At 41.5% G+C, this 23,496-nt stretch overlaps 2 protein-coding genes across 3 annotated transcripts; one reads left to right on the top strand and one right to left on the bottom strand.

Annotated features, from left to right (window-relative positions):
• Positions 1-12,169: 12,169 nt before the first annotated feature.
• rsrp1 (arginine/serine-rich protein 1) lies at positions 12,170-16,949 on the bottom strand. Of its 2 annotated transcripts, XM_017695462.2 has the most exons (5): positions 16,797-16,949; positions 14,782-15,399; positions 14,317-14,501; positions 12,896-12,973; positions 12,170-12,554 (listed from the first exon to the last, which is right to left on the bottom strand). In XM_017695462.2, the coding sequence occupies exons 2-5, from the start codon at positions 15,389-15,391 to the stop codon at positions 12,414-12,416; spliced, it is 1,014 nt and encodes a 337-aa protein (XP_017550951.1). In that variant the 5' UTR covers positions 15,392-15,399; positions 16,797-16,949; the 3' UTR covers positions 12,170-12,413. The 2 variants fall into 2 exon arrangements, 1 of the variants encoding a protein (XP_017550951.1); XR_001857751.2 differs by lacking the exons at positions 12,170-12,554; positions 12,896-12,973 and adding an exon at positions 13,027-13,756 and having other exon boundaries at positions 13,940-14,501.
• A 1,447-nt stretch (positions 16,950-18,396) lies between these two features.
• Positions 18,397-23,147, top strand: mgst3b (microsomal glutathione S-transferase 3b). The gene is made up of 4 exons (XM_017695371.2): positions 18,397-18,679; positions 19,744-19,866; positions 20,113-20,185; positions 22,779-23,147. The coding sequence occupies exons 1-4, from the start codon at positions 18,554-18,556 to the stop codon at positions 22,877-22,879; spliced, it is 423 nt and encodes a 140-aa protein (XP_017550860.1). The 5' UTR covers positions 18,397-18,553; the 3' UTR covers positions 22,880-23,147.
• The last annotated feature ends 349 nt before the right edge of the window (positions 23,148-23,496 follow it).

Here is a 23,496-nt window from a genome sequence, read left to right as displayed (position 1 = left end):
TTAAGAAGCTCAGTGGAAAACTGTAACTTTGATCTTAGAATAACTGTTCAAAGTGTATCAAGAATGCAATGAAACAGTATGTGGGAAGTTAATCATCACTCCTATAAGAGCTTGTACATCCCTTTACAAAACCATTGGCTTTAATATGGAGATTTTGCCACAAGATTTTGGAGTGTTGTGTTTATTGGAATCTGTACCCATTCAGTCAAAAGAACATTTGTGATGTCAGGCACTGATGTTGGCCGAGAAGGACTGGCTAACAACTGACGTTCAAATCTACACCAAAGGTGTCCAGTGGGGTGAAGGTCGGGGTGAAGGTCAGGGCTCTGTGCAGGCTGCTGAAGTTCCTCCACACCAAACTCTTCAAAGTACACTATATTTTCAAAAGTATTCACTAACCCATCCAAATAATTGAATTCAGGTGTTCCAATTACTTCCATGGCCACAGGTGTATAAAACCAAGCACCTAGGCATGCAGACTGCTTCTACAAACATTAGTGAAAGAATAGGTCTCTCTCAGGAGCCCAGTGAATTTCAGCGTGGTACCGTGATGGGACGCCACCTGTGGAACAGTCGTGAAGTCCAGTCGTGAAATTTCCTCTCTGCTAAATATTCCAGTGAACAGTCAGTGGTATTATAACAAAGTGGAAGTGAATGGGAACGACAGCAACTCAGCCACAAAGTGGTAGGCCACATTAAAATGACAGAGTGGGGTCAGCGGATGCTGAGGCGCATAGTGCGCACAGGTCGCCAACTTTCTGCAGTAAATCTCTACAGACCTCCAAATTTCATGTGGCCTTCAAATTAGCTCAAGAACAGCACAGAGAGCTTCATGGAATGGGTTCCCATGGCCAAGCAGCTGCAGCCAAGCCTTACATCACCAAGCGCAATGCAAAGCATCAAATGCAGTGGTGTAAAGCTTATAGCTACTGTACTCTATAACACTGGAAACGTGTTCGCTGGAGTGATGAATCACGCTTCTCCATTTGGCTGATGAATGAGTCTGGGTTTGGCAGCTGCCAGGTGAACTGTAATTGTCTGTCTGCCTTGTGCTAGATGTAAAATTTGGTGGAGGGGGAATTATGAGTGAATTTGGTATGGAAAAACTTGAATGCACAGAGTTCTGACCTCAACCCAGTAGAGCACCTTTTGGATGAGTTAGAACAGAAGCTGTGAGCCAGGCCTTCTCGTTCAACATGAGTGTCTGACCTCACAAATGCGCTTCTGGAAGAGTGGTCAAAAATTCTGCCTTCCCAGAAGAGTTGAAGCTGTTTTAGCTGCAAAGGGTGGGCCGACATCATATTAACGCCTATGGATTAAGACTGGAATCTCACTAAATTTCATGTGTAAAGGCAGACAAGCGAATATTTTTGGCAATATATATCTTTATGGACCTGCTTTGTGTGCACAGGGACAGTCATGCTGGAACAGGAAAACCTTCCCCAAACTGTTGGTACAAAGTTAGAAGCAAAAAATTGCTTCGCATACTGTAGCATTAACATTACCCTTCACTGAAACTAAGCAGTCCAAATCCTGAAAAACATGCCCCAGATCATTATCCCTCCTCCACCAAACTTTACTGTTGGCACTAAGCTTTGCAGTAGGTAGATTGGCCCATTAGACAGCTGGATAAGGAAGCATGATTTATCACTCCTGGGACCAGGTTTCCACTCCTCTAGAATCTAGTGGTGGTGTGCTTTACACCACTTCAGTAGACAGTTGGCAATGTGCATAGTAATCATAGACTTGTGTGCAGCTGCTTAGTCATGGAAATCCATTTCATGAAGCTCCCGGGTTCACAGTTCTGGTGTTGATGTTGATTCCAGAGGCAGTCTGGAGCTCAGTTGTAAGAGATACAACAGAAGCAACTGCTACGCCCAGTCCAGTTCAGCCCAGTTGACCAGGAATTGCTCAACTGACTTGTGGCAGTGGCATGTGTCATGTGTCATCAGTTGACAGTGTGATCCATTCTAGTGCGAGTGTTTGTCTATTAAGAGTCCGTGTCCATGTCTTGATTTTATACACTTCTTAGCAGTGTGTGTGTGTGTGTGTGTGTGTGTGTGTGTGTGGCTGAAATACCTGAACTCAACAATTAGACAGGGGGTCCACATACTTTTGGCCATCTATGAGTTTGACTTGGGCTATACACTTTAACCCCTTCATTCAGCATTATAGCAAATCAGCTATTATGTCAAGGCACCACTTTATTCTGCCATTACAATGTTCACTATTAGCAGTTCAATTTATTTGCCAATTTATTGTCCAACCTTTACTCATATTCACATCCTTCTGTTATAAAAACAAATTGGGGGAAACTGCTTCTACTTTTCATGTAGATATTGTTCCACTATAAACACCAGAGGTGCAAGTGAATGTATGTACTGTCTATCAAAATCTCTAAATGCAAGTTTCCTCAAGATTAGGCAAAGTAATGGCCTTGGGTTTTCCTTCAGTTGCTCAGATCAGGTGCCTTTCACCTGTACTGCTAGCTAAGGATAAGCATTAGGGTTGGATCATCAGGTTCTACATAAGCTCATTAGCTTCATTTCCACCTCACTCTGTTCCCCTGTCGTTCAAGCGTCTCTCTTGGTTCCATATAGAGACAAACTTTTTTTTTCCGCAGCCGTTCTTGTCCTGAGCACGTGGGATGTAGATTGATGGGCTTTTTGAAGGTGTTTATGTTCGATGGGCTCCTAAATGGTGATGGATGCCTTCACTGGTAAAATTGTTAAAGAGCGCTGGGACAGGCGCCTGTGAGAGGAGATTACACTCATGTGATGGGCTCAAATAGCAGTCTGGCATCCGTGGCATTAAGGACAACTAATTAGACATCAAATGGAGTTTGCCTGTGAGGGGTGACTCGTAGCATTTTTCTCAAGCCAAATTCAAAAGACGTCTTGTGTGTCCCGAACAATGGGCTCCTTTATGTGCGTCTGTAAACATGCTGCGATTTTTTTTTCTCCTTCTCTCTTTTCTCTCTGCGCTGTGAAGATGTGTCAGGATTCTTCTGTGGCTTTGCCAGGATGTTCCAGATTTAGGGCGTGTGGAATCTCCCTGTGGCAAACTGCAGGCCTTAGAGAAGATGAGGGCCGGAGGATGTGTGTGTGTGGGACAGTGTGTGAGAGTGTGTTACTGTGTTTGTACATTGTCCAGCCATGTCGTTGTGCCCCGTTTGCTCTGCACATCACTAGATGCCTGCGTGCGTACCTGCCTGCTCCTAAAGTAGATACATTACCATTCAAAAGTTTGGACTCAATACTTTGTCATAATAAAGCAAATTTGTTGCAGATTCCAGTTTGATCCTAATACCTAAGCTGCTTCACGTAATATCCATGTGAAGAATGTATATGAAAAGTAGTGACCAGGTCTCAAAATGCATAACTTGACCTGAAAGTGCTTTAAATAGGTACTTTGTCATTGTTGGATTTAACGTCATGTTCAGAAAAATTAAGTTTTCCCAAAAAAGATGAATAACATATTTAAACAAAGTTCTCAAATATGTTTCATGTAAAAATGTTTTTGTTGCTAAAAAGTTTGAAAAACCCCAAAATATACTAGAATGAATTTAATGCGTTTAATAAACATCTTGTGCATAAAACTAAAAACTTTGATCAGTATTGAGTAAAATCTCTAAAATGTACCATTTAACAACTTCGGAATGTTGAAAAACATTCCATTTCAAAGCAAACATTTAATAATTTGCTGTTCTTAAAAACTTAATATGAGGAAACACACACACATCTTTTAAGCCACTTCTCCTTCTGTGTCATGTGTCCATCGCAGGGCAAACAGACAGACACACTCACACCTATGGGTAATTTAGCATGTCCAATTGGCCTGAGTGCACATCTTTGGACGGGGGGGTGGGGTGAGGAAATCCACACAGACACAGGGAAAACATGCAAATTCCACACAGAGAGGATCCTGGTTACCCGGCCAGTGAATCGAACCCAGGCCCTCTTCGCTGTGAGGCGACAGCGCTACCCACCATGCCACCCTATGGGGAAACAACACTGAATAAAATATCTTTAAAACGTCTATAATACACGTCATTAGTTCCTAAAATACTTCTGAATATTGAAACACAAAAATTTGAATAAAATCTCTAACAAAAATATTTGAAAAAATATGTAAAAAAGTATGTAATATATCTATTATGTATAAGTGTGTGAAGTCTCCATTATGTTATTACTGAATTAAATTAATTATTTGTTTGACATGTAATTCTGAATGTTTGGCTAGCATATAATAGTTTTTTAAACTGAACTTTATTTGCTCCTGAGGAGCCTTTCATCACTGGGTATATAAGCATATGACACAAACATGGACTGTGAGGTTAATATAATGCTCCCTTATCTAGTCATCTTGAAATCATAGCAATATGTTATCAGCAATATTTGAGGTTAGGCCTGAGGAGAAACGGGGTTCGCAAGGCCAGGGGAAGAGGATGCACTGTCTTAAGTTTCTCATAAATATCTCTTATTGGCAAGAGAGACAAGAGGAAAACGGGCCAGAGGTTGAAGGCTGTGGCTGAAATAGTGCCTGAGTCCATACAGCTGAAGCCTTACAATGGGCTGCATCAGTTTCTCTTAAAATTTTTTATTGGCTGAAAATAACTAAATTCTCAGCTGGGGATGATGCATGAATGTTAGCTTTGAATCGCGTAACTAACGCTATTCAAACTATCCACCGCTGTGCCCTGAAGATCAGACAAGAGGTAAACCTTGTGATACAGAATGAAAAGAAGTAAAATATTTTCCAAAATCACAGTGTTCCTTCACATTACAGCACTGGCACCGGAACGAGCACAAGGCAAAGTGGCCTCTTTCTTTTGAAAAGTGGGACTGTTGGCAAGAGACACAGGCTGAAACTGGTATGTTAGCTGACTGTGTTTTACCTGTTGACGTCAAGATTGAAATAAAGGACAACTTTGAAATGTTTGGAACCTCCAGATCCTGGCATGTATATCCGGGCTATGACACTGGTGTGTGTATCTGGGCTATAACTGGCATGTATATCCGGCTATAACACTGGTGTGTGTATCTGGGCTATAATGCTGTAATACTGGAGTGTATATCCAGTGCTATGATGCTGTAACTCTGGTGTGTATATCCAGTGCTATGGTGCTATAACACTGGCATGTATATCTGGGCTATAATGCTGTAACACTGGCATGTATATCCAGGCTATAATGCTGTAACACTGGTGTGTGTATCTGGGCTATGATGCTGTAACACTGGCACATATATCCAGGCTACAATGCTGTAACACTGGTGTGTATATCCGGGCTATGATGCTGTAACGCTGGCACGTATATCCGGGCTATGATGCTGTAACGCTGGCGCGTATATCCGGGCTATGATGCTGTAACATTGGCATGTATATCCGGGCTATGATGCTGTAACGCTGGTGTGTATATCCGGGCTATGATGCTGTAACACTGGTGTGTATATCCGGGCTATGATGCTGTAATGCTGGTGTGTATATCCAGGCTGTGATGCTGTAACGCTGGCGTGTATATCCAGGCTACAATGCTGTAACACTGGTGTGTAAATCCTTGCTATGATGCTGTAACGCTGGCGCGTATATCCGGGCTATGATGCTGTAACGCTGGCGCGTATATCCAGGCTATGATGCTGTAACGTTGGCATGTATATCCGGGCTATGATGCTGTAACGCTGGTGTGTATATCCGGGCTATGATGCTGTAACACTGGTGTGTATATCCGGGCTATGATGCTGTAATGCTGGTGTGTATATCCAGGTTATGATGCTGTAACGCTGGTGTGTATATCCGGGCTATGATGCTGTAACACTGGTGTGTATATCCGGGCTATGATGCTGTAATGCTGGTGTGTATATCCAGGCTATGATGCTGTAACGTTGGCATGTATATCCGGGCTATGATGCTGTAACGCTGGTGTGTATATCCGGGCTATGATGCTGTAACACTGGTGTGTATATCCGGGCTATGATGCTGTAATGCTGGTGTGTATATCCGGGCTATGATGCTGTAACGCTGGTGTGTATATCCGGGCTATGATGCTGTAACACTGGTGTGTATATCCGGGCTATGATGCTGTAATGCTGGTGTGTATATCCAGGCTATGATGCTGTAACGCTGGCGTGTATATCCAGGCTACAATGCTGTAACACTGGTGTGTATATCCGGGCTATGATGCTGTAACGCTGGCGCGTATATCCGGGCTATGATGCTGTAATGCTGGTGTGTATATCCAGGTTATGCTGCTGTAACGCTGGCGTGTATATCCAGGCTACAATGCTGTAACACTGGTGTGTATATCCGGGCTATGATGCTGTAACGCTGGCGCGTATATCCGGACTATGATGCTGTAACGCTGGCGCGTATATCCGGGCTATAATGCTGTAACACTGGCACGTATATCCGGGCTATAATGCAGTAACACTGGTGTGTGTATCTGGGCTATGATGCTGTAACACTGGCACATATATCCAGGCTACAATGCTGTAACACTGGTGTGTATATCCGGGCTATGATGCTGTAACGCTGGCGCGTATATCCGGGCTATGATGCTGTAACATTGGCATGTATATCCGGGCTATGATGCTGTAACGCTGGTGTGTATATCCGGCCTATGATGCTGTAACAATGGTGTGTATATCCGGGCTATGATGCTGTAATGCTGGTGTGTATATCCAGGCTATGATGCTGTAACGCTGGCGTGTATATCCGGGCTATGATGCTGTAACGCTGGCGTGTATATCTGGGCTATGATCCTGTAACGCTGGCATGTATATCTGGGCTATGATGCTGTAACGTTGGCATGTATATCCGGGCTATGATGCTGTAACGTTGGCATGTATATGTGGGCTATGATGCTGTAATGCTGGCATGTATATGTGGGCTATGATGCTGTAACGCTGGCATGTATATCTGGGCTATGATGCTGTAATGCTGGCATGTATATCTGGGCTATGATGCTGTAACGCTGGCATGTATATCTGGGCTATGATGCTGTAACACTGGCGTGTATATCTGGGCTATGATGCTGTAACACTGGCGTGTATATCTGGGCTATGATGCTGTAACGCTGGCATGTATATCTGGGCTATGATGCTGTAACATTGGCATGTATATCCGGGCTATGATGCTGTAACGTTGGCATGTATATCTGGGCTATGATGCTGTAACGTTGGCATGTATATCTGGGCTATGATGCTGTAACGCTGGCGTGTATATCTGGGCTATGATGCTGTAACGCTGACGTGTATATCTGGGCTATGATGCTGTAATGCTGGCATGTATATCTGGGCTATGATGCTGTAACGCTGACATGTATATCTGGGCTATGATGCTGTAACGTTGGCATGTATATCCAGGCTATAATGCTGTAACGCTCACGCATATATCTGGGCTATGATGCTGTAACACTGGCGCGTATATCCAGGCTATGATGCTGTAACACTGCCGTGTATATCTAGGCTATGATGCTGTTACACTGGCATGTAACACTTGTGTACATACAGCCTGTACATCTGGTGTGAAATGTTGTAACATCTGTGCTAACTGTGGTAAGTTTAAGATACTTTCATTTACCCATCAGCCTGTAAACCCCCACAAATTACATTACAGAACATCCTCTTGTAAATAAAATTAAAAAATCCAGCTCCAATAGTGCTTAAGTTATGCTCGGAAGAAAGATATGTGGCATGTAACTTTACCACAAATTCGCACAGAATGCGTAAGTGGGGTGGAGGCAGCGACTGCACACAGTTCATTTACTCCCAATTTACTGTCCACAGCTACACAGGCAGGACTTTCAGTGTTGTCATGGAGGCTTCCAACACTTACTGCCAGCCTGTTTACTCTTTCTTTTGCATGTATGAGCCCTGTGATATGATTTATTAAACGCTGAATCTAAGCCATATTCTTCATTCCAATCTCATCGAGATGAAAGAGAAAATGAAAAAATGTTTTTTCAATGTGATCATATTTTTGATTTCATCTGTTGCTGAACTCATAAATAGGACTCCAGTGGTCTTCAGTGTTGTGGAAATTCTTGCTTTTGTGAATGCAAATGCAAAAGCATGCAAAAAGCAGCCCAACCTTAATTGGACCGAATGCCTCAGGCCTGTCACAAGCTTGCATTAAAAATGCCAAATCCCTGCCAAGTCCCTGAATATTTGCATGGACATGCACCCGTCTGCTCCCTGTCTGAAAGCCAATTTATGAGGCAAGGAAAGAACAAAGGCGGCTTAAATGCTGCACACCAGCCAATGTTTATATTTGACACATTTCACTACAACTACTGGATAAAGTATTATTGCGCTGGTTTTATATTAGATCAACTGCGTTAATTAAAACCGGCAAACATCACAGGGAACCTGTTACTCTGCTGTTTAAAGACTGCAAATACCTGAGCTGACTTTGATGCATCGCATATCTGTCACTCAAAGCAGAAAGAAAAAGTGTTTTTAATCCACATCTCACGACATCATGTCTCCTCAAACAGCATAAATCTGTAAAGACGATCCTTGACATTGACAGCTTGATTGACTGATTTCATATGTATAATAACAAGTGTGGAGTGATTCGAATACCACACAAGAGTGAATTCATAGGCTTTAATCAAAGCCAGTTTTGAAGTGAAAAAAAAGTTGTGAATTTTTAGCAGCTAATAATAGTGAGTTTTATGTTAATCAGATGCAGAAGGACTGCTCACATGTGCAGTTTATCACACCAGTAAGGCTATTAAAGGAACAGGACATTCAGATTTCCCTCAGAAAATCACATTTTCCAGTTTTCCTTCCATGAGCCTTATGGGACATGAATATCAATATGCTGCTTATGCGGCCAGCATACCACCATTCAAAACTCAACATATATCGAACAGGCATAACAGTATGACCGCCTCCTTATTTCTACACTCATTGTCCATTTTATCAGCTCCACTTACTGTATAGCTGCACTTTGTAGTTCTACAGTTACAGACTGTAGTCCATCTGTTTCTCTGATACTTTGTTAGCCCCTTTTACCCTGTTCTTCAGTGGTTAGGACCCCCATGGACCCTCACAGAGCAGGTACTATTTAGGTGGTGGGTCAATCTCAAGGTGGAATGACAAAGTAGGAATGTCTAATAGAGTGGACAGTGAGTGGACAGTGAGTGGAATGTAAAAACTCTAGCAGCACTGCTGTGTCTGATCCACTCAGACCAGTGCAACACACCCAAACACACTACTACCACGTCAGTGTTACTGCTGTGCTGAGAATGATCCATCACCCAAATAGCACCTGTTCTGTGAGGGTCCATAGGGGTCCTAACCACTGAAGAACAGGATAAAAGGGGGCTAACAAAGTATCAGAGAAACAGATGGACTACAGTCTGTAACTGTAGAACTACAAAGTGCAGCTATACAGTAAGTGGAGCTGATAAGATGGACAATGAGCCTAGAAACAAGGAGGTGGTCATAATGTGCCTGATCGGTTTAGAACTATACATGATCAAAGAACCCTTTGCATGATTAAAAGGTTCATTGCATCATGAAAAAAATGATGGAGAGCTTCTAATAAGCTTGTAACCATTTGAGAAACCTCTTTGGGTGCTATAAAGAATAAAAGGCTCTAAAAACTGGGGTAAAATGTTTCTAAAGTATCTACTTAATCATTGTATGATTATGAATAAATGTAATTTTCTAAGCAAACTACTTAGCAAATCACTAGTAAATGTCGTGAGATATTTTCCAGAAAATAAATAAGGAAAATTTGCCTCAGGTGTCACAAGCAATGTTTAAAAACGAGGCATTTTGTTAAGGCATGCATGTGATTAATACCCACTGTTTTATGTGTGTGTATTAACACCAAACAGCTCAGTTATGACAGAAAACTCGAGGTTTCCTGCTGATGTTTACGCTCTGGAGGCTTGTTTATTCACTCATAACTCACTTTTACAAAGATTCTGACACTTGAAGGCTGCATTTTTCTCATGGATTTTTCTAGATGGCTCTGGCTGGTCTTTTGCAAAGTGATGCCGCCACCTAGTGGTTGTAGTTTGCTCAGTCTTTACATCCCTGATATAAGCTGTATCTAAAGCTTTGCTTCATCCTTGACAAGCTCATATTACTTCCAACAGATTAAAGCATACTAATCATCTGAATGCTTCCTCAGGCTGATGGAGAATGTGTCGTATATGGTTCAATATAGGACCTTTTTGGAAATGGTTCTGTATAGCCCCAAATAAGTGATATTTTTTTAATCCAACAAACAGGGAAATTCCACCTCCGCATTTAACCCATCCGTGAAGTGAAACACCACATACACACTAGTGAGTACACACACAAACACTAGGGGGCAGTGAACACACTTGTCCGGAGTGGTGGGCAGCCCTATCCACAGCAGCCGGGGAGCAGTCGGGGGTTAGGTGTCTTGCTCAAGGACGCCTCAGTCATGGACTGTCAGCAATGGGGATCAAATCGGCAACCTTCCGGTCACAGGGCCAGTTCCCTAACCTCCAGCCCATGACTGCTCCGTTCTGCTATTGTTATGATGTCAAGAACGCTTTTGGTGCTAATTAGAACCCTTTTCTAAAAAGGTTCTATGTAGAAGCATATACCAACATATTCCCCATCACTCTGAAGAATCACTTCACCATGTAAGAACCCATTCAAGCATCCAAGTGGTTCTTTGGGCATTCATTGTTCTATATAGAGCCATTGTCTTGAAGAACTGCACTCTTAAAAAACTGTGTTGCGCTGGTATGAGTGGATCTTAAAAAACTGTGTGTTGCGCTGGTATGAGTGGATCAGACACAGCAGCGCTGCTGGAGTGTTTAAACACTGTGTCCACTCACTGTCCACTCTATTAGACACTCCTTCCTTGTCAGTCCACCTTGTAGATATAAAGTCAGAGACGACAGCTCATCTGCTGCTGCTGAAGTTCGTCATCCTCTAGTCATTCATCAGTGGTCACAGGACACTGCCCAGAGGACGCTGTTGGCTGGATATTAAAACTCCAGCAGCACTGCTGTGTCTGATCCCCTCAGACCAGCACAACACACACTAACACACCACCACCATGTTAGTGTCAATGCAGTGTTGTGAATGATCCACCACCCAAGTAGTACCTGCTCCGTGAGGGTCCATGGGGGTCCTGACCACTGAAGAACAGGGTAACAAAGTATCAGAGAAACAGATGAACTACAGTCTGTAACTGTAGAACTACAAAGTGCAGCTATACAGTAAGTGGAGCTGATAAATTGGACAGTGAGTGTAGAAATAAGGAGGTGGTCATAACGTATGTAGACCCATTCTTTTTACTAAAGAGCCCTTGAAGAACCATCTTTTTAAGAGTGTATATTAAGCAGAAATGCTGTGATGTTTTCTTCAAAAACCTCTTTACTGATGTAAAGAAATGGCCACTTTGACCAGTTTAAGTGGTGATCATGCTTGGATTAAGGTGTTTTCTGCCCCACGCCGCTGTGTTTTTCAGAGCTTTGAGTGCTTTCATATCAACGATGTTTCTGCAATAAAGAAGAGTATTAATACTCTGCATACTTTATGGTTTTAAACAAAATGTAAAAGGATAAAGCTCAGAATTCACTGGTGTGACCAACCACCAAGCAATGCACAAGCTCTCACAAATCTAAGGTAATGAAGTGTAATGGAAACATTATTACAAACTAAAACTAAAGTACTAAAGTAGAAAATACGCTCAACCCATTTTCCCCTCGTTATTTTCTTAAGGGTCTTAACTGTGTTTACTGTAGTTTTAGTAAATGGCCATTTGTTGTAGAAAAGTACTAGTCGTCACTGCCCATTGCAGAGAGATGAGGTGAAAGGTGATTACACTAACCTCATCAACTCACTCCTCTGTACTGAAATGACCCTTTGTCTCACACCCTTAAGGTGATAATCACACCCCTTATCTCTACCTCCTGCACCTTATTTCATATTCTCCTTCTACAACCTAATTTCATTTTTCTCTCAGCTATCAAGTTCAACTCCTCAGAAGGTATTCGTTATTGCCACAGTCCCCCCACCCCCTTAACTTTGTTTGACATCTGAGAAGCCATTAGAATAAAACCAAACTTTAATTTTGTACTTCAGTAATTCCAACACTGACTCATGACCAAAACACTAAAATGTGGAGGAACACAAAGATAACAAGTCACACCGCAAAGACTCGAGACACGTCAGATCTCAAATACTGTTTATTTAGAAATCTCAGAACAGCACAAAACACGACGACACTATGTACAAATTAACTCCCACCTGTTCGCACTCCTCGTCTTCCTCCAACTTAAATCACTTTACATCTGAAAGAAAACACGTCTAATGAAACAGAGATCACTACCCTGTCCCCATTCCCCCCTGTACAAACTATTTACAGTATTTACAGTGTCCATAAAACCTTCCAATCTAAAGACAGATGGAAGATCAGTGTTTGTTAGGGGAAGATTTCTTGATGGGGACCCAGTGTCCATATGGCTTTCTGTTCCCCACGCTGTCTGCTCTGGATGTTACCTTACTCTCCGCCACATGGAAGGTTGGGCTGCTTGATGGTTTGGCAACAGTGTTCTGAGGACAGAGGAAAAAGCGGTAAGTTTACATTTAACATAATAATAATAATAATAATAATAATAATAACAATAATAACAACAACAACAACAACAACAACAACAACAACAACAATTATTATTATTGAAAAGGCACATAATCTATATATGGAAAATATCTGTGTGTGTTCATGTTTATCTCTTAGAACTAAACCGGCCCTTAGTGTCACTGTGCTCTTGGGACTGATTTATTCGAATTGTATCTGTTCTGACTGATTCATTCAAAAAGCAAAGGGCAGGGGCCGAACTGCTGTAGGCTGACAAAGCATCGCTATTCAAAACTATGGGTTGCTATAAACTCACATTGATGCTGAAGGTAATTGGTTTCCTTGATGGGGACATCTTAGGAACGCTGTCATCTTCAGCTGTCTTATCTCTGTCCTACAGAAACAGGAAAAAGAGAAAAGTTAAACTTAAAGATACTTACATCTTACTATCCATTTTCTAACAAAACCTTCTGTACATGCAAGAAAAACATTTAAAGAAAACAGGCTGACTTAAAGACGGCCTGAGTCTGAAACTGTTCTGTCTATATCTCCAACAGTTTGTACAGCTGACAGAGACAAAGACAAATTCTAATCAATACAGAAAGTATAAAATGCATTAATGCAAAAAAAAATATAAATAAAAGTCAAAGAATCCTTCTCTGAGTGGAATGATGAAGATGCAGTAAATGTAATTTTTTCCAAACCCCCATCCAGCGCTCTGGGCGCAGACTTGTCTTTGGTATACGAGGACAGAGGGGAGAGGGGCTGTTCTTCTGAAATAAGGGCCACTAAAAGCCAGTCCGTACGCCTGAGTTTCTTCAGACACACGGATTCGAGGAAGACTCTGGTAAATAACAACGTACCCAGTTCAACCATAAGCAAGTTAACATTATCATAATCCTGCAGCTCTAATTGTGATGAAAGTCTATAGTATATATTATAGTGTATGCGCTGAGATGTCCCAAATATGTATATGATATTAATAAATGCTTTATAACAGTCAATCTTTTTTTTTGTGTAGCAAATGTGATGAAATTCTACATCTAGAAATATTTGCACCGATGTTACTTGACCTTTCTGCAATATAAGCTTTTAAACCTTCTTGAAAACCCAATGTTGTCACTCAAATGATCTCCTACTCCAAGGGTTGGAGGAGTGCAGACCACTGTCATGTGATCTACAGGAACAGAAACGATACAAAAACAAAGCAATTGAAGCGGTCCTGCAGACATTGAGGAAGGTTAAAACAAAATGTTACTGTCTGTCGTATTGCACAGGGGTGCACGCACGCGCACGCGCACACACACACACACACACACACACACACACACACACGTACATACTCTTAGTTTACCATTACCTAATCCGGTCATGACAGTATGTAGCTGTTGGTGGTCTATATTTTTGCCTTCATCACGTTTCCATTATATCCATCAGCCAAAAACAATTATCTCTGAGGAAATAATTTACACGATGACCCAGGTTGGTTTAAACAGAGCATAAATCACACTATTTTCATGAAATCCAATGGAAACCAAAAGTTAAACAACCCTCTTTACAAGCATGCAAATTACAGGATAATGTACACTTGTGTTAACTCTATCAGTTAACTTAAAAAGCTTTCTCCAAAGCAGGTACCTCTTTGAAGAAGGAATGGTATTTACTACATTATAGATTAGCTTCATATCACTGACTCCTAGTTACATAAGGTTGTACGTGCGAGTTTCTAACACCCACCTCTGCTGGTTTCTTCAGTGACACTGGGTCTGCTCTCACCCATTCTTCAGTGTTAGGCTCTGGTTTCTTTTCTTGCTGCTTTGTTTGTTGCTCCATAGTCATCACACTGGAAGGCAGCTCCAGGTTCTGTACACCAAGAATTTTTGTTGCATTCTCTTTGGCAATGTTCAGGAGATCCATTTTTTCTGTGGAGAGATTGAGAGGACATTGTCTAATTCTACATGTTTTGGGGAGTAAAACCAAGTGAGGTAAAAGTACAGATATCTCTAAGTAACCACAGGTCACCAACCCTTCTTAAGGGGATGCACTCTTCAAAGACTATAGCTGTAACCCAAAACTGATTTAAAAAATTAAGTGAGTTAAGCAGCTGCTTGGTAGGAGCTACAGATAAAAATGAATAGATAAAAATGAAAGCAATACTTATATCAGCTCTTCACATGTTAACCAGTTGTACAAAAGCTTTACCTCTCTTGCTAAGCCGAACAGCAGACCCTTCTGGAGATCTTGACCTGCTCCTGTGGTCTCTATAGCGCCTTCTTGGTGAGGGGGAGAATCTGCACCTGTACCTCCCCACAAACCTGCTAGTTACTCCCCTGTAGCTGGAGGACCGAGAGCGAGACCTACGCCAGCACCTGGAGTAGCGGCCACGTGAAGAAGAACGGCTGCTGGAGCGGGAGTATGCCCTGTGCCTGCGTCCATGACGGGATGAGCGATATGGTGAGGGACTGAAGGACCTTGAGCAGGCCCGGTAGCGACGGGGAGGAGAGCGGTGTCGACAGCGGGAGCGATCTGAAGCACGGTGACAGCGTGGGTGAGAGCGGGAACGCGTGCGGGAGCGGCTGTCTGATGAGGAACTGCTGTCAGAGGTGGAAGAACGGGACCTGCGGCGATGTCGGCGGCGCGAACGCCGTGACTCGTCTGACCTATAGGAGGAGCCGCTGCTGCTGGAGTAGGAACTGTCTGGGCTGCTGCTGCGACTAGTTGAGCGTGAGGAGCTGGTCTCTTGGTCAAAAATGAGCCGCATTCCCTCACTGAGACGAGCCTGGTGGGCCTGGCTACTTTCCTCAGTCTTCATGGTCAGATCTGTGGGACACATGTACATTAAGTTTTTGCTTCAAAATAAATAAGTAAATAAAAATAAGAAGTTACTTACTTAGAAGAGAAAAAACAACCACTAATAAAATACATCCTTTATCTGATAATAAATTTGATGTTAAATGTAAACAAATTTCCAGGAAGCTCAAAACTATTAATAATTGCATATGATAATCATCATTAAATATTGACATTTGAGGATATGAAGAGCTATGTTAAAAAAATAAAAATCAAAAGCTCAAAACGCAAAATTGGTACGGTCATAAGGTCTATTTAAACAGCACTAAGCTCCTGGGAAGGACTGCAGTACCATAAACACGGCGCTAGGCGGGGAACGTTCTAGCACAACAAGACAAAAATAGGGCAGCTTATGCAACTTAAACTCCACCCGTTTTGCGTAACAGCCAACAAAGGAACAGCAAAGCTCTTCGCCCTTTAAAGGGGATATCCACCGAATTTCACAATTTCTTTACAATTATATAACTACACAAACCCCGTCATTTTAAAAAGGTTTACAATAGTTTTCGCCTACGTATTTTTGAAACCCATTCAGGACAAAGTACCTGTAGGGCGTTCTGGGGCAAAATAGTTCTAGATTAGCTAGTTTTTAATACCACCTTACATAATGTTACATGAGACACGTCAAGCTATATGTAACATCGCGATCCGATTCCTTTCACCACCACTATGAAGGCGCTATGAAGTCAGCAGGTTTCTCTGAAACGCACATTTTCTAATTGAACCCTTTGGAAATATCAAAGTAACTGCGTTTCATTCTGTTTAGTTACATCTGTGTTAATTACTGAAGTAACTGTTAACCTGGCTAGGTTAACAAACCACGGCAGCTGTCCAACAACGAGTCACTTAAACGTAAAGATAACGCTGCCATTAACTTAAGTCACCTAGACTAACGTAACAACAACGTATGCAGGCAGTGTAACAGTTAGAGGTCACATTATCAGAGAACTCCATTTTAGTTTTAATCTAGACTTTATTTCATCCTCAAAACTAGAGATAACTAGCCATTAACCCGCTAGCTATCACTCAGAAATGTAACGTTACAATTATCACTCGGGTTCACTTCAGTTATTCGCTAGTTAGCTTAGCTAATCCAAGCTAACAGGCTAACAACCAAACTGCGTTTCTTCGAATCGAAATAAAACACGAGGCTGAACTTGGCGTCTTATTCGCTACTTGTTCCAGTTTCTCCGTTCCATCTTAAATGTCACAGCTGTTACACGAATCTGAGGCGTTATAACTGCTGTGGCATTTAAGGTGGAACGGAAAATTCGAACAAGAAACTGACTTCAGATAATCGATAGAACTACTTTTGAGAATAAAAAAAAACAATCAGGAACTATATCTAAAATAAACATCTCTTATACCTGGACAGGCTTGATATGTCTTCGAAAAACTCCAAAACAATGTTGTTATTCGTCGTCTAATTGAAGAGAGGTCCAGAAGCGATACCAACCGCCTGCCGTCGTTTCTGGAATGAGAGCTGGATTTCAAAACCAACAGTAGAAACGCTGATGCGTCACAGCGTCACAGCGTCACAGGCGCCGAACGAGCTGGAAATTTCCAGAAGCGTCACTGACGCCGCTCCGCCCCCTGCTCCCCGCCCCGCCCCTGCTCCCCGCCCCGCCCTCTCAGTCGCCCCACGCCCCCAAAACCTGGAATCTTGTTCTGATTTTGCCATTTTTGTGTAAATAATCTGTTTTTTAATTTGCTTTATTTTCTTGATATTTCTTTGTGATGGTTTATTTCACTGTTTCTGTTTCCTGTTTTCTTCATTTTCTATATGTTTCTCTCCCCTGGCTGTATTTTATTTGGAATTATATTCTCTGATCTGGAACAGTAACTAATATCTCAACTGTGGTTATATGTGCAAATACTTAATGTAAAAAAGGAAAAGAAATGTCTTTGAGGGTCTCCAAACCAAGATAAAGCTTATGGCTACATTAAGAAGACATTTTTCCCTGGTAGCGATCCACAATTTGCTCTGCAGTCCCCGATACTAGGCTTAATCCAGGTCTAATTTAAAACCTCGAAATGCCACCTCACAGAAAGTTTTGTACATTTCCTAATGAGGCATTTTGCAATGTTTTCGCAACAGGCTTTCAGCCTAATGCATGTGTTCACTGGTCATTTTTGATAGTAAACGAATTGGCCACATTTGTGGTACATGTCACAACCTCTGGTCCCTTTCGCCACCACTGCAAACTAACCCAGGCCTGTAAATTACTTTACAACAAGCCGTGTCATATCAAACCACTCCGACAGACTGGCTGAAGCTCCAATGCCCCCCTTACTCTCTGTACAGTCTACTGCATGGGTTATTAAACTACAGCTTCCACATCCAACTATAATGCATTTAACGTCGACTTATCAGCATCAAAGACAATCTACATCAGCTTCGCCCTGTCATCCCAAAAATATGGGACACATACAAACTGAATACAATGTCTGTAGCCAGAAGTCTACAGAGCCCCTAATGTGACATTATTTTTGAATAAACACAAATTAACTTATTGAGGCAATGAATCACTATTCAGGCCACCAGTTAATATACTGAGGCTACAAGTTAAGTTTCTCATAACTCAAGGCCTCAATATACTAATTCCTGGCCTCAATATTTTAATAAGGTGTAGCCACTGAGGCCATGAATTACTATATTGAGGTCACAAATGAATATATTAAGGCTACCAGTTATATTTCTCATAACTCATGGCCTCAATATACTAATTTGTGGCCTTAATGTAGTAAGTTGTGGCTGAGTATATTAATTTTGTTGACGTCTTATAAAAATAGTCACCATGTCACCTTAGAGGCTCCGTAGAAATGCCATTTTGTTAAGAGATTTCTACAAATTTCCTCTTTTATTATATTTGTACTATTCTTTTATTATTTGTTGTTCTTTACCGTTTCCAAGGAGACGGGTCAGTGAACGCGCCTTACACTCTGCACCTATAGACACGTTTTATCGCGAGACTTTCCAGCTTTACGCGGTAACTTTTGCTCCCGTTTTCCTCTGATTACGCCAAGCGTCACCGTGAGTTGGCGTTTTAATCTTCGTTTTATAAACACCTTAACTGTGTAAAAGTCGGGTTTGTGGAGAAGCGATCCGGTCGTGCACGGAACAATGGAGGTTTTAGACGTCCTCCCTGCCAACTTCGGCTACGCGATCCTGACCTACCTCTACAGCTGGATCATGCTAACATACCTCGCCGTCAAAGTCGGAGCTGCGAGAAAAAAATACGGTGTGAAGGTAAAAAACTTCATGTTGACGTTAAACTGGCTCAGCTCTGAGGTGTCGTTGCACGGAGTGAGCTTCCCTTCAAATCTACTCGTTCAGTGTTTCGTTAAGGGCGAAAACAAATGAATTAGTTTGGTCAAATGAGCAAATTTGTCCAAAAGTGGCACCTAGCTAGCTTAGCCCTTTCACCCTTGTTTTTCTTTGACTGCACGAACGCTGATAACGCTCACTTTACCTGTTACCTGTCTGGTTATGCATAATACTAGTCATAACAACTCAGTCAGGCACGAAACTATAGCTATATAACATCGTAGCTGCACATCTTTTCTGCTGTGTTGGCCCCAGAGCAGTATTGTAACTATCTTATCTAACAGAGAATCATGTAAGGTAGGATTTTACATCGAAACCCGTGGAGCCAGAGCTGTTCACTGCAGTCGTGATAGGAACCAGACGTCCAAGTCCAACCAAGAGTCCAGTGCCTCTAAGATTACCTCGCAAAATGTTTTTTAAATGATGTATTGAAAGATGGGTTGAAAATATGATCTATTAAGATCCATTCATCTTAATAAAATAGTACTCAGTATTCAGCTTTGTAAAGTAGTACTCAAACTTTTTTTTTTTGGATTTGCCTCTATTTTCTCATGATCAACATTGTTATCAATATATAAAAACTCACAAGACCTGTGGAGAGTCACTGGACGTTTGGATAGCAAAGGTTATTTGAAATCAGTATCAGTGAAAAAACTGTCCAAAGAGGGTTTTTCCATTACAAGCTTGATATCATTACAGTAGAACGCTTTTGTGGGTGGTGTTATATAGAACCTCTTTTTAAAAAGTTTCTAGAACAATCTATAGCACATTCTCTATCAATCTGAAGAACGCTTTCACAATGCAAAGTGCCATTTAGTCATGCTAAGCATTCTTTGGGTGTTCGTGGTTCTATTTAGAACCATTTTCTTTACTGAAGAACCACTTTAAACATGTAGGTAACAGATATTTCAGGTTTGAATGAGGCAAAGAAAGGCTTCTGGTACTTTGACCACCTTACTTTATCTGTTCGTCATGCATGTTTGCAGTACCCTACCATGTACAGCGATAAGGAGGATGTGTTCAACTGCATCCAGAGGGCTCATCAGAACACACTGGAAGTCTATCCGCAGTGGCTGCTTTTCCAGACCATCGCTGCACTTGTGTATCCAGTGAGTTTTTAATTTAATATTTTATTGGTGTTTGGTTTGGGTGCCAGCAGTACTGTGGTGTTGTACTAAGGCACTATGGCTGTACATGTGGTTAATGTTTAACAGATCTATCGATGTTGATTGTAAAAGACTCACTTTACCCTAGGATAATCATATCTGCACAAACAGACACATCTCATATCTCAAGCAAGCACAACAGACTTTGTCCTGTTTAATCCACTGCTTTATCATTTTCTCTCACTCTAGACTGTGGCCTCGGTTCTGGGGGTCATCTGGGTGACCAGCAGGTTCTCCTATGCCTGGGGCTACTACACTGGCAGTAAGATTTCATTTACTGGTTCCTCTTTTGTTGTATTTTGTGTTTTATTTTTATCGTTATCTGTCCATCGTTTCATTTAAGTGATACTTTTTTTTAATCCCACAAATGGGGAATTCCACACATTTAACCCATCCGTGAAGTGAAACAGCTAGTGAATACACACACACTAGGGGGCACTGAGCACACTTGCCCGGAGCGGTGGGCAGCCCTATCCACAGCACCCGGGGAGCAGTTAGGGGTTAGGTGTCTTGCTCAAGGACACCTCAGTCATGGACTGTCAGCGCTGGGGATCAAACCAGCAACCTTCGGTCACAGGGCCAGTTCCCTAACCTCCAGCCCATGACTGCCCCAAAAGAAAGGCTTCTGGTACTATGACCACCTTACTTTGTCATGCATGTTTGCAGTACCCTACCATGTACAGCAATAAGGAGGACGTGTTCAAAAGGCCAATTTGGATTGGAGCCAGATTATATGCGTCGCATTCATTCCATACATTGCTGGAAAAGGAGATAAAACCATCAGAATGTGCCTTTTTAACTAGTGAACCTTGTTTAACTTTGTTAAACCCCTTGAACTACAGGCTTAGTATTCAATTATTAGCGTTAAACTTACTGTTCATACATTACTATGAGTAATTGAGGTCTTCTATGACAATATTATGTAGATTATGTAGTAAATTTGGAAAGATTTCAATACTCTATATAGACGTTTTAAGAATTTTCAGAATTGAAAGTAGTATTGAACCGAAAAATGGGCATTATTACACCACAGTTCCTTAGTTATGATAATGAGGAAGCCACATACTGGATGGTTTAAGGGGTTAATCGAATGCAGGTTTGTCATATTTCAGCTGCTGTAAAGATAAGATCACACAACTGGGGAGTTGCCCTCTTGTATTGTCCCACAGCTAACTGAAACTGCATTTACAGCTGCATTAGGACTGCAGTCATGCTCTAAACAGGCAGTTCCAAAGAGTTCATGTGATGACTGAAAAGTCAGAGTAGTAGTGAGTCTTTCAAGTTTGGATGTGTTTGTTAAATGAGCCCAAAACACCATACAATGAAAACTCAAGCCTACACATAATCTTTCAGTATGCTGTGCGCTCCGCAAATCTTTGCCACAACAGGACATTACTTGCTTCCTTTACATGAGTCGGCTGACCCTGCCATAGGCCACAAGTACTCACAGGCCTAGACAGGATTACATAACAAATTGTATGTAAACATAGTTCAGTAGTGAGCGTCTAAACGATCTCCAGCAGAGCAGAATTGCTTGACGTAGGTGGCTTGGCGATGACTTTTCAGCCTAAGAATCCAGGTCGACAGAAGTTTCAACCCTTGTAAATGCCTGTTAAACATTTATTGGAATAAATCTGCCTTAAATCCCAGACCACATGAAAATCATGAAGCAGCAGGAGTGTGTTTGTATACACAGTGTAAGCAGTGTGTCTGATAGAGCTTTGGATTGAAACTTGACAATAATAACTGCTTTGCTTTTGAAGACTGAAAGCACACAAGACGCATGTCGTCTCCAAGTACTGAACAATAAACAACTTCATAGAGCTGTGCATTCAGATGTTTTATGAAGATGAAGTGGAATTCCAGCCTGAAACTAGCATTTAATATGTTATTTGTCATTTGATAAAAATCTTCTGTAGCCCAGCACTGCCTTACTCAGCCTCATACAGTACTGTGCGAAAGTCTTAGGCACCCAAGACACTCTTCAGAATCTATTTATTTGTGTAGTTTGTGTTTATTTGCTGAGAAAAGTGTTAATATTTGAATAAACATAATGTGTAGAATATTAATTAATTAGGTTCGTTGGGGGGTGAGGGTGGGGGGCGAGTGTGCTGGAGCCTATCCCAGCAGTCATTGGGCGTATAGCCTTCCGCCCAATGACTGCTGGGATATATATATATATATATAAAATAGTAATTTTCTGGATGTTCATGTGTTTGTTTACCCGTTTTCAAACCTCTCCAAACCTCAGTGCTTCAGTAAATTGTACTCATGATGTCATTGATGATATTAACAAGTCTCTGTGGCGGCTGTGAAGGTGTCAAGGGAAAATATGGACCCAAGAAATTCTTGTTACTTTTTTATTGTTTTCCTGTTTATTTGAATTATGAATACGACTTTATTCTAATGTATATTGTGATAAACTCACTGCTGAGGTCCACTGTTTAAAAATTTGCTTAGATGCCTAAAACTTTAAGTACTGTAATATTGTTTATTTGCTCAATTCAACACACACACATATCTTCTAAGCTGCTTCTCCTTCTGGGTCGCGGGGGGTGCTGGAGCCTATCCCAGCCGTCATGGGGCGCAAGGCATTCAACATATTAACAATATTTTATTAATTATTGTGCACTAAAATTTGCACAAGCGCTTTGAGCAGCTTGAGCAAAGTTCCATTGCTGCTTTGCAACAGGTAGAACCCTTTTCAGTCAGTCAGATTGGGTGGTGAGAGCTAACGGGATGCACTCATTGTGTAAAGGTTCAGCTGCAGCAGCTCATTCACCATATTTAGTAGTAATTGCGTAGGTGTTTTTCTGCATCTTCATTGTTGTGTGTTCTCTTCTTACCACTTTTAGACCCTGTCAAGAGGATGAATGGGAACTATGGTTACATCGGCCTATTCGGAGTGATCATCCTGTCCATTTCGGTTGCCCTGCAACTTCTTGGAGTCATTTAAAAGCCTCTGAGCACTGATTTCATTCATAGCACTGGACCAAGTGGGGTTTTTTTTTTCTAAAGGTATTTTCTTTCCAGTTTTAATATTTCATTCTTTCCTTTCCACTTATACAGAATGTGAAAGTGAATTGCCTTTGTAGACCACTATTTGAGTGTATGGGTTTGGTTAAACCATGTCATGTATATCACATTAACATGTATGTCATTTTATTCCAAATAAAAAAAAAAAACCTCACTGTGGGCTTTTTCACCCAAATCCATGCAAATTCAATAGAATCTAATTGCTGTTTTTTCCAGCGTTCGTTGCGTTGCATTGCATTTGCACACAATTTAGGTTGTAGCAAATAGTCAGCACTGACAAATCTGATCTGAAAGTAAACAATTTCCAACCAAGTGATGGCGATCATGCATTTTTCCTTCCATATTGAGTTTTTAAAAATTGATCACAAGGTACAGAGAAGTGGGACTCTTCACAACCACACAAGACACAGTAGACCACCTAAACTGTCACCATCAGATACTCAGTATGAGCAGAAAATGCAACCAACGTCTACGACTGAACTTTAGAGGTGCTGAAAAAAATCCCTGCAGATTTCTTTGAAAAACTGAAAAGGATTA

The sequence above is a fragment of the Pygocentrus nattereri genome, chromosome 5 (assembly GCF_015220715.1).
Source record: "Pygocentrus nattereri isolate fPygNat1 chromosome 5, fPygNat1.pri, whole genome shotgun sequence".
Lineage (NCBI taxonomy): Eukaryota > Metazoa > Chordata > Actinopteri > Characiformes > Serrasalmidae > Pygocentrus > Pygocentrus nattereri.
The sequence above is the reverse complement of the archived record's forward strand: the minus strand, read 5'-3'. Positions and strand labels throughout refer to the sequence as shown.